The following is a 12,473-nucleotide window of genomic DNA, read 5'->3' on the forward strand; positions in this document are numbered from 1 at the left end:
AACATGACAAATATGTGTTTCCGACAATATAACATGGTATGCAAAATTAACGGCAATCCCCTAAACAGTATTTAATGTGTTGTTTCATTTAAGGTTGCTGTGCTGAACATCACCAGAACTACACAGCTCTATATACCATTTTTATTTAGAATTTGTGAGCAGCTCAAATATGCAATTAAAACTTTATGTATTTCAACTCAATAGTTTTCATTCAACAAAAACCTGACGCTTGTCAAATTGTAAAACTTTGAAAATACCTTTGCAGTGGTTTGAGATATTTGTGCATTTTTACATTCTTTGTAGTCTGACCAGAATTTTCTGAGATATGTAATGATTGACAAGTTAATTCTGAGTTTTGTTATCAGAGTTCAGTTTAGCTTGTGACTCTTTGTTGTAAAAATCTTTTTTTATTCAAGTTGATGAAAAGATAAAACTTCAAGCTTTAAAAAGATGAACGGTGTATAAATTTATGCACTTAGAGTTGAGATGAGAAGATAAATTAATCAACGACAAACGCAGGGGTTGCCACAATTTTGCACACCACTTTATATCACATAAAGAACAGCAAATAATATTTAATACGATTGAAAAAGGAAATTAATGGTGACTTGGTAACACCAACGAGTAAGACATCCCTAATGGTTAAAATGGTGAGTATTGGAGGATTTAAGCAGCTATTTTTCAAGTTTAAAATTTCAACTTAGTTAAAAATGTAAAGCTTAAAATTTCAACCTAAAACATTTCTTTTATGAGAAAAGTGTTGTGGTTTCTACAAGCTAGTGTAGATTGCTGTGATTGGGAAGCTCCGAGTTCAAATATCAACAAAGATAGGGCTTTATCAATAGTTTCCATCGCTACACACAACAGGGTACAACATTTATCTAAAAATGTTAAACTAGATCTAAGAAAATTTACAGGTTGAGGGGTGTTTCAGCAAACATCTCTCTAGGAGATAGCATAGCCTTAAGAAGTTACTTATGTAGTCAATCAAAGGTAGTAAAAATCTAGTTGTAAATTACTCAAATGAAGACTAGACTTAGATCTAAACAATATCAGATTAATTATCGTAAAACCACAAATTTATGAAATTAATTTCAGTAAACTGTTAAAAATTTGAAAACAGCTACCAAATGTCAGATACACTGTAGAAAGATTTCCCTGCTAGCAACACGGTATTACTGAGGTCAACTCAAGGTCACTCACCTGAACTGTGACCTTGTTCCTATTTGGCCAAGAAGATTTCAAAAAAATTTCGCCAGTTCTCTCATCAACTCTCCATAGTTCCTTGTCTCTGTTATTCGTCAGTCTATACGTGATGCTGCCATTCTCACCCTTGTCGATGTCGGAAGCTATTACTCGATGAAGTGGTTTCTCAATATTGTGAGAACTACAAATGCGTCCCTAATTGGTCACCAAACGAACAAATAAAAACTTCACATTTTGCTTTAAAGTAGGATCTTGAAATGATATCTAATGGTATCTAAAGGCACCAGAATACACACTCTTGTATCTAGAATAAAGAGTTAAAAATAAACCTACACATAATTTTAGTTGATTTCATCAAAAAGTATCGGTCTTTTTCTATCATTTTTGTTTTTTATGTTTGAGGGGATCTGACTGCCAGGGTGTCTCGATATTAAACTCAACAAAACGTCATCACCGTTAAAACTCTCAGATCAATAAAAAGTGTGATTGTGTAATTATGACATCTATAGTTGCAAAGAGACTGACAGAATAAATACACGTAAGGCATCAACTTGAACGCAATAGCCGATATCAACTATCGCAACGATAGCAATTAGTGATGACATTTCACATATTTTCTGAGTGTTTTAACCATGATCAAGTTTTGTTAATTTTAATCTTAAAACACCCTGGCAGTCAGATCGTCTCAAAAAAATCACAAATGATAGAAAAATACTGATACTTTCTGATAAAATCTACTGAAGTTTTGGGTAAGTTTATCTTTAAAGGTCTTATATACCGTGGAATCGGCACTATTTCCCTGCTGCCGGCCTCAAAAAGAGGAGTGTTGTCATTTTCATCTGTGATGGTAATACAGACTTTGACTGAAGATGATAGGCTCACAGGCTGCCCTCCGTCGCTGATGATCACCTGAAAATAGGCAGCGGCTACTAGCAGAGAGAAACAGTTATTCATTCGCAAGAGTGACGTAAGTAAATTCAAATAAAATGATACAGTAAAATCACTTATAAGATTTTTAGTGAGCTGAGAAAATAGTCTCCTACATAAATATAATGATAATAATGTGTGTTCGTTATTGATTTTTGCTGCTATTCCTGGGTAAGTGTGATGAATGACTAGAAATCATTCCATGAGGAAATGACTCCTAATAGAAACAAGGTTGCCTGTCCTGCAATAGATTTAGCAAAATACATACTTTTACTCTGTCACATCTTCTCTAAAGTTGAAATAAAAGTAAAATGTTAAATATTTTTATATTAAATCCTACAAGTATATACAGTACATATATAAATAAAATAAATATTATATATACATGATATTATATTACATTCATAATATAATACGCCAGTGTGCATTATTACTATAATTACTACTATTACTGCATTATTTTATTACATATAAATTATATTACATATATAATACATATACAATAAAAGAAGATTATTCCTTCAAACACAAAAGCTGCCAACTTGTTATAATGATTGACAAGTTAATTCCCTTATCAAAAAGCCTAATTACACAATTACACAAATATACAGAATACATCAATACAAACCTCTAGCATGTGCTTTTCAGCGCTCTCCCTGTCAAGAGTTCGCCGTGTGGTGCGTATCGTTCCTAAAATGAAATGTGAAGCTAATTACATTCTCAAATAATACTGTAGTGATAAGTCCTGTCTTCTAAGTATGACATGTTGATTTTTAAAGATAAAACCGGTTTGCTATTGCTAGTCAGAATAGCTGGCATAGTGCCAAGACTAGCACAACTGTCATGCTTTAAAGTCAATGCAGGAAAGTGACAGGTGTGAAATGTTATCCAGATATAATAATTATTCTTATATTGCTAGTAAGATTTTGTTATCAATATATTAATATCCTCCAAGTATTTTTCCACTACTGCTATTTCAATGTTGTTATCTAGACTAAATGTAGTTTTTAATATTTAATATTGGCTGTTGTTTCTGGAGAACATGTTTGCCTAATTATTTCAAAAAATTGAGTTGTCTTACCAGCCAGAAAATATTTAAAGATAAACTTACACAAAAAACTTTAGTAGATCCAGAAAGTACCAATATTTTTATATCATTTGAGATTGTTTTTGATGTTTGAGGTAATCTGGTGGCCTGGATGTTTTAAGATTAAAATCGACAAAAACTTCGTTGAAACACTAAGGGGAAAAATAAGTTCTAAATGGCATCCCTAATTGCTATCGTCGCAGCATTAAACGTTGTTGGTCTGTCGGTCTCGTTGCAACTATAGACGTTATAATCACACTTTCACTTGATCTGAGCGTTTTAACAGCAATCAAGTTTTATTGATTTTAATATTGAAACATCCTGGCAGTCAGATCACCTCAAACATCAAAAACAATGACCAGACAAACAACACCAGATGAAAGTATTTATGACAAACATGTTCTTTGATGCCATTCTTTTTCTTGACTCTGAGACAGTATGGTTTTGCTAATATTGAATTGATAATGGTGATTTATCTCACACCTGACGATTTTCAGAGTGAGTGATACTGGAACCAAAACACACGAGCCTGTTAGTCATATAATAAGCTCATTCCATGGCCTTCCCTCTACATGGGCATTCATGAAATAAATATTTCTAATTGTCATAAAAACAAAACAATTTCTTTTTAAGTTAAAATATACAAAAATATGAACAATGTTTTACAGTTTTTTTACAAATTAATAATATCGCGATATTACACGAAACATTCCCTTTTGATATCAAATTGTCTGGCGATTTTTCAAAACCGTGAAGCTCTAGCTAATGACCTGCAAATGTGAAAACCTCTTTTAATGGCTGAGTATGCCGCACATGCAGAAAAGAAACGTTGAAAGGGCAAAATGCTCGCCAGGCGTGATCAAACGTTAATGATGGAGTCTAGACTAGCCAGGACAGGAAATATGAATATTTATTCCCTTCGTGAGCTGACTACTTCGTCATACTCTGGCAAAGACTGCGGGTTGCTAATGAGCCATGCACAGATCTCCTCTAATCCGTGACACCTGAGAGGTAGTGCTCTGCAGTAATGAGCTTGAACAACGGAGAATAGCTTTTTAAGTAATGAATTAGAGCAGAGGTTACATTGACCTGATATGCAGTCAAGTGGGCACCTGATACCAAACTCTCCTATTTATAAACAGCTTGACCGAATTTGTTTTGCTAACCTCCCTAAAATCACTACGTTTCCTTCCCATGATGCATTCAATCAGCAAGTTTGCAACCCGGCACCTTGTTACTCACAAATACTTATTGAACGTTTCAAACTTGCGAAAGCTGGAAACGCCAGTTGCAAAGGAGATGTAAGAAAACGCTATGACATCTATCCAAATTAAATATTTTCCGTGTTTCCGTCATTCCTATTTCAACTTGAAAAGTTAGGAGTGCGCCGCTATGACCTCTGGCATAGAATACATTTTTTTTTAACAAAGCACTCGTGTTAATCCACAATACTTGAATGTAAATTGAAACGCTTATCGCGTAGTGGCTCAAAGTATGCACAACTCCAAATCTGCGTCATACGCACAATGAAAACATAGTGGATAGGTGTACAAGGCAGGAAATACAGACAACATGACGTGACTTTCTTTGTTGGATGAAATATAGCATAAAACACGTTTATTCTCTAAAAGAAATAAGGCGTAAAGGTCAAAGAACCAAGTTGCAAACTTGTTAACTTGTAGAGGCAGCGTCAAACAGAGCTGAGGCCAATAGGTCAGTCTGATACAATCAATCATTGACAAGTTTGGATGCCAAACTGACTCATTTATAATAAATGGTTTGGGAGAAATGATTATCACAGAAATAACATGGCTGAAATACTAGAACTACTCATTTAATCATCCCTTGTTTATCTGAGAGAAAGTCATCTAGAATTCATTTTGCTATCTCATCATATAGACATCAAGCGAGCTATGAAAACATGTCTCAGGAATAAGAAGAGGCTTTGATGATGTTGAACCTTTTCGTCAGCAAATCAAAAGGAAAATATTTACAACTGAAATGTCATACGGGAGACATTCTCAGTTTTTGTATTTTGCCGACCTACCCTACTACGGTATCTTTCCAAAAGGGGTTTATATGGTTACCTTCTATTACCGAGTATGTTGAAAATGGAAAAAATGACTCAACCTATCAGAATAGGAAAGTTTTCTGCAGTCAGCCAATGCTAATTATTCATATATTGCTAGTAAAATATTGTTATCACTATATTAATACCCATATAGTATTTTCCCCAATATTCAATAGTCAAACTTGGTCAATAGTGAAACCTGTTTTATGGCATTAGGGAGAGTTTTGCTGCAGTTTAGTCCAGTTGAATTAGAAGTTATATAAATTACCCAAATGAGAGCAACAATCGCGCAAACATTATTTTACTCAATTCTGCTGAACAACCCCTGACATCAATGTTGATTGATTACAATTCTCTCCTCCACAGCTAAAGGCTGGTTCATACTACATTGCCGTATGTCTGTGTTAATTACATAACACTTCAGTGATCGTCTGTGGTAACAATGTTCACACTATCGCAAACCATCTGCATTTACATCTGCGAGTGATCCGGAGTATCGTGTTTTCATTATACATTGCAGTAGCTGAAACGATGAAATACTAGCTCACAGCGACTGCCATGAAAGAAAATATAGATGGAGTAATCTCCGTTCACAATCGCCGAAGTGGTACACACTGCGCAGGCCGTAGTGGATACTTGTCAAATTATCAAAAAGGTTTAGCTGCTGCAAACTTTTCTCATCTATCTAAGTTGCCTTGACGATGCCATCAGTTTACGGTGAACTTAATCGCACAAGAGGACAACTCCGACATTTGGTAATACCTTTACGTAAAGCCTGTTCGGCTCATTCAGGAATACCAACAATCACAACATTAAAATCTTACATAACTCTCTGTTCTTGAGAGAGTTGATTACAGGGCTTACCGGGACACAGAAGGACAATTATTTCACGGAACTTAAACGTTGAAAAGAGAAAACTACTGCGTTATGTAATATAATATACATTCACTGAATCTAAGAAGTTGTTCCTTGTACTCCAGCCGCTAATGACAAGGAATAAATGGAGACGGTATAAATCATCTTGCACTTGTTGACACCTGTCTAGCGTTAGGGCCTGATTGCCCTTTACAACTTCAGCGGCAATAAACAATCGTATGTTTATAATAAACAATGGGCAATTACTTCTGCGTTAGATTGATGAATGAATGAAGTTGATAGAAATGCAGGAAACGAAATGAGAGAATAAACAGGTATCCATTAGGATCACCTGAAAAGCAAATGGTTTAATTAAGGTGAGAGAGCTGGCCTAGTTTGTCTTTATCTTGAAACGTGGCATAATAACTTTCATGTCTTGCTCTACAGTATTTCAAACTTTGAAAGGTAAATACAAATACATTCACATTTAGACAAGTTGTTATTGAAAGGTATTCAGTTAAGACCAAAATATTAGAAGTAATAGTTGCTACTAGCGAAGCTTTATGCCAAACCACTAAAACTGAGTCACTGTTTTTAACAAATGAAATACGTCGATATCCATTCCATTTAGACAACATAAGCACAAGAGAGCCACTCCGTTGCTATATACTACGTACATGTACGCATAATAATTATAGTAATTAGTAAGTACTAATTAGGATTGACTTTAAATCGGCCATCCAAAACAAACGAACGCGAGGATTTTATTAATCTTGTGCCATTGATTGGGACAAAGCCGTTTGACTACTACATTTCGTTTTTCACGAAACCGATTTTATTAGCGAGGGAGCAACTCCGAGAAATCATGCTGGCGTAAACGCACCTTAAAGGCTGAAGTTACTGAGATGACTGAAGGTAGGGTACTGGGGCTACTCGTGAAGGTTGTTAGTAAAAGAGACTAATGGCTGTCACGAGTTACTGAGACTAACAACAACTGAGAAAGTCTGCAGTTGCTGGCTAGTGATACTATTATAATCAGGTGACTAGAACTATTGCTAGGAGCTGTTTGTTTCTAATGTTATTAATACCATACAATGCTTAGCTTTAAGGGCTATTGAAATCATATAATGTTTAACATTGAGGTTACGAAATATTTACACCGGTGTCAATTTAGGCTTCAGCTTATTTCCTCCCATTCCATTTCATCAATAGAGCCATTCATTCACTCTATTCGAGGTACTCTAATTCAGATATCCTGTGTCAAATCAAGCGCAACATTCCTCAAGGGGTTTTAACCAATGATAATTCAATAGGCAAGATATATATGTCTGATGATATCTAAAATGAGTCCATTTCTATTTCCTGAATAAACACGGCTATATTACAAGTTGAGGGAGGTCAGCTGGACTTACCTGACTTTGACGCGATGTTAAATAAACCCTGGCTATTTCCAGCGGCAAAACTGTAGGATATTTCAGAAGTGAGGTCTTTGTCTATTGCCTGTAAATAGGAGGTGTAGAAAGAGCCATTAGATTTGGATTAAACATTACATGCTCATCGAAACTAGACAACCATTAGACAATATCCTACACTATAACAATTGATCTGCTTTTGGAAGTTATCTATTTATGCGCTCCGTGAAACTATGAGATTAGTACATCTTATATTTGAAAGGTTGATGAACTTTAGAAGTTCATAAACAGTGTTTCTATTTATCCATTAAGTTGATGGTACACTAGCATTTATTTCATTGCAGATTATTTCTGTTTAGTAATGCCATTGATCAAATCTATTTAATTATATAAATCTTAAAGTCCATTTGTAGCTCAGTTTGTCCAGCTTTAGCTATTTAAACTGTGGAATCAATAGTCCTTATTGCACAAGATTTCATCTCGAAACCTACAGTTTGCCAGGCAAATGCCTTACCAATTCACCTACGCAATATTGATAGAAACTTTGTGCAGTATATGTCGCTATATGGGTGAAAATACACTACCGCCTTCTATGATTGTGCAACGTCATGGAAAGCGGTAGAGTAATTTTATATGTGCTCAACTGTGAGAGCGAGTAGTTAACTCTTATTAGTAAGCTTACTCAAATTATCCATTGGCAATGTGCCAGGCTAATGGCAAATGGCAGGCAACTCTCATTACCTCTAATTGTTTAATAGCTGATTTTTAATTCCCGTGCAACGCCGAGCATTCCGTATTATGCTAATATAGGTTCCAAAAATTTCATTGATAAGTCTGTGACGACGCCCCGTTTTTATGAATTTGGTGTTATCATGACATTTGTAATTACACAGCAACCAGCTATTATCACTACTCTTGTTCATAGATGTCTCCCCATTCAACAGGCTTGGGTAGCCATTTATATACAATGTCTTTAAAAATGAAAAACGATTTCACTGTTTTACAAATGATACAACATATGTGAACCAACAATTCGACGTAAAATGTTTGAGTTTAAATCTGGTACTCAAGAGCTGCACTAACTGAGGGGCATAGGAGTAAATCTAACTAACCCGACATACTTTGGTAGCCGTGTTTTTAAAATGTTGGACTAAGCATGAGATATTTTGGAATTTCTATGAAACAAAACTAAAATTATTTCCAGCCATTTCGGCAATTCCTACTACTAAAGTGAAGCAAGCCCAAGATATCTCAGGCTAGAACAAAACTATTTCCACACTACCAACAAATGCAAAGAAATTTGTGCTTTTGAAATACCGATCTAGTTTTTACTACCATTTATCTTGTGTAGAAATTACGTAAAATTGAGTCCACCAAAAGTAGGTCATTTAATGGGTAGCTAAATATCATACCGTAATGGCGGCTACAGGCAAGCCTGGTATACTGTTCTCTTGCACTGAAAAGTAGAAGATTGGCTGAGTAGCCTCTGGTGCATTGTCATTCACATCGGTCACATTGATGTAGACTTCAACTGAACTATACAATGGTACCGTCCCGTGGTCCTGCACATAGACTGTGAGCCAGTAGGAAGATTTGCTCTCTCTGTCCAAGGTCGCTGCAGTTCTTATGTAACCTGAAATGCAGATTTGAAGATTTACTGATGGAGTTAAACGATTTATAACAGAATCTCTAGAGTGTAACATTGCAATATAATACAATATTAATATAATATTGTTAAGAAAACTAATGAAAACATCAGATGTTATTTGCTAAAGCCTGGTTCACACCATATACCGTTCCCGTATATCGATGTTGCCCTTTTGGCGTTCATCATCGACAATGGGCACTGGAGACAGATGGCTTCGACAAAGCTACAACAAATACATCGGGAAAGTTTGCAGCTGTCAAACATTCTCGATATTTCAGCGAGCATTGACGACAGCCGGCACAATGTGAACTATTTTGGCGCTAATAATTCGCAGTCGCGAATAGAATGATTTATTTATTTTTGTTTGTGGTAGTTGCTGTGAGACTAGTATTTGATTCGAGCACACGAAAACAAAGACGTATCTTCACAAAAAATAAAAAATAAAATGAGAACACAAAGTCGCGGAGTATTTGCTGATGCAAAAGCGTTTGGAATTGTGATAGTGTGAACATTGTTATCATCAACGACCATTGAAGTATTGTGAGGGTCAACAACGAGATATAGTAAGAACAAACCCTTAGCTGATCTATGTTGGTTGTTGCCCAGGTTTTACCACATGTTAAACTGTACAGTTAATGCCACAGAGAGAGATGAAGGCCGCACGAAAGAATTTGTTTCAGAAACGCTACATGAGCGAGCTGCAAACTCACTTGTCCCGATTGAGAAAAGGAAGTGTTTTTTTATTAATGCACAGCTAAATATATTTTTTCAATAGCTGATGTTATGCAGCTACAAATGCAGGTTTTTGGCAATGCCGCACAGCTAATTTCAATAAAAACTTATCATCAACAACGATTGTGTTGGCTGATAAAATTTTGTAATAAAAAGTCAAGTAACGCCGCGCAGACTCATAGAATAAAAACAATCGCATTCCTTTTTAGAATATTCATATAGCACTAAGCATAGGCTCCACTGTTAGACTGTGAGGACAAAATGTTAAACATTGTTAAACATTCTAATCTGTTTGAGTGGCCAATTAAAACAACTACACGTAGCGATGAAATATCAAATAAATTACTGAAATTCATTCATCCAGACATGAAGTGAATATTCTTTCTTTGTAATACCTAATCAACACTTGGCAGTTTCGCTGTTAAACTCGTCATGAAAAGTTGAAAATTCTACGCATTTTGATATTTGCATGAGACTCAGACTAAACTGTCAGACTCAGTCCTAATGCATGGCATGGGCTTTAGCATGCCCATGCCAAGTACCACCACAAACATAAGTACCGTAGTTTGTGATTTACCCAACATCTGGTATCTAGGCATCTCGAGTGCTCCATGTAACAGAAGTAAGTAACATACTTCTATTACAGCAGTAATGCTATCCTTACTTTGGTATTGATTAACGTACCAGCGCTGTCAATCGTGAAGCTGCCTAGACCGCTGCCTTTACGAATGCTGTAGCTTAAGGTATGATCAGCAACAGCAGTGTCGCTGTCAGATGCTTTCACTTGCATGACCATAGAGCCAAAGGGCACTCCTTCACTTACTGAGCCCTCATAGGCTAACTTTTCAAATACTGGCCTGTTACGGTTCTCATTCACGTCTATTACCTCCACCTGACAAATAAGTACAAAATAAGTCATCAAACGTAATTACTAAATAAACTTTCTAAAAGGTTATATAATTAAAATCAGAGCTTTTATTCCCTACTAAACCTTCAGAGTGTTTCATATACAGTATATGTTTAAATACATAAATATGTGCTAATATCTATATACATAACTATATATAGACCTGCATAGCGTGTTATATATACACATATATATTTAAATACATAAATATATATCAGTATGTATATACATGCAAATAACTATATAACTAAATCAACATATAAAGATATATTTATATAGCTTCTTATATAGTTATTTATATAACTTTTAATGTATATATATACTGTAAATTAGTAGGGAATTAGAGCACTTATCTTGGTTAGCTACTGGCAGTTTCGTGTTTGCCCAGTCAACAGGCTCTAGATCTCAGCTGATGCTACTTATGATAAATTTCAATATATATTTATAAATTTATGTTTATTAATAATTTATATAAATAATATATTTATAAATATCTGATTTTTGTTTGTGGTTATTTTGGCTGTTTAATATCTTCCACAATGTCTTTTGACCTCAACTCTTCTTCTGCACTGCTGAACTAGCTGATATTAGCATCCAAACAATTTTTTGCCAGAGCAAAACTTTTGCGTGTCGCATTTCGCACAAATAAGAAAAATTTTTTAGCTGTACGGCTAAGCACAACTTTTAGCCTAAAACTAGTCGTTTATAAATCATCATAACTGCAAACCGCTTTTCACATATGTCGAAGTACCAAAGACGCGTTAAACAAGGAACTACTAGTAGCCTGATACAGGTCTTAATTATTTCTATGTTGTTGCTTTCAAAGTTTAAATGAAATAATGTAAGAGCTTTGAAGTTAAAAAATAGACTTGAATACGAACAGAAACAATGAAAGAATTAATTGTTATTGGTGGCCCGAGTTACTGTTAGTACGATTTTGCGGACACTTTTTTACTGATCGATACTTGCTATTATTGGTTCATAAAGATTACAAAATGTCAAAATGACAGTCAAATAAAGGGGACGTTCAATTAGAGAGCGGCGCTCTATTTTTCAACTCTTCTCCTATAGTGGTTATCAAATAGAGATGGCGTTCAAATAAAGGTGCGATCAAATAGAGATGGGGTTCAATTAGAGATTTTACGGAATATTGATATGTATATTTATATAGTTATATATATTTATATATATATTTATATGTTTAAATAAATAATACAAAATGAGAAACAATACTAAACCAGTCTAGTATCTTACAACAAGCTGGCAGTAACTCCGACGAGGTTCTGTACCATTGTCTTTAGCTCTCACTGTCATTCGATATATACTCTTCTGTTCAAAGTCAAGTTCCTGCCTTAGCTTCACTACTCCTGTGTTCCTGTCCACAAAGAATACGTTCTCTACTCCTGGAAAAGACCAAATACAGCATGGTATCAGCTAGCATGTTTAGCGTACAGTTTGGTATCTATTGTTGAGTAGTAGAACCGCTCGATGGGAAGCTAAAGCTACCACAACCTCTTCTAGTACCTCACTGACCTCTTAAACTAACTGATAAAGCTGAATATTTTGAGATATTTTAAGCCCAATACTTCAAATTTACTCTGCTTTGAGGGGCACATGAAATGTTTGAT

The 12,473-nt window shown here is 35.1% G+C and overlaps 1 protein-coding gene across 1 annotated transcript in view; it reads right to left on the reverse strand.

Moving 5' to 3' along the window:
• LOC137402779 (protocadherin Fat 1-like) overlaps positions 1 to 12,473 on the reverse strand; it is a 91,120-nt gene that overhangs the window by 55,252 nt on the left and 23,395 nt on the right. Inside the window, exons 16-22 of the mRNA XM_068089285.1 lie at positions 12,100 to 12,248; positions 10,623 to 10,830; positions 8,971 to 9,191; positions 7,559 to 7,646; positions 2,762 to 2,823; positions 1,985 to 2,115; positions 1,204 to 1,387 (exon numbers count right to left, since the gene is read on the reverse strand). Of these exons, the coding sequence (XP_067945386.1) occupies positions 1,204 to 1,387; positions 1,985 to 2,115; positions 2,762 to 2,823; positions 7,559 to 7,646; positions 8,971 to 9,191; positions 10,623 to 10,830; positions 12,100 to 12,248 (1,043 nt within the window). The remainder of the gene's footprint in view (positions 1 to 1,203; positions 1,388 to 1,984; positions 2,116 to 2,761; positions 2,824 to 7,558; positions 7,647 to 8,970; positions 9,192 to 10,622; positions 10,831 to 12,099; positions 12,249 to 12,473) is intronic.

Source organism: Watersipora subatra, chromosome 8 (assembly GCF_963576615.1).
Source record: "Watersipora subatra chromosome 8, tzWatSuba1.1, whole genome shotgun sequence".
Taxonomy (NCBI): Eukaryota; Metazoa; Bryozoa; class Gymnolaemata; order Cheilostomatida; family Watersiporidae; genus Watersipora; species Watersipora subatra.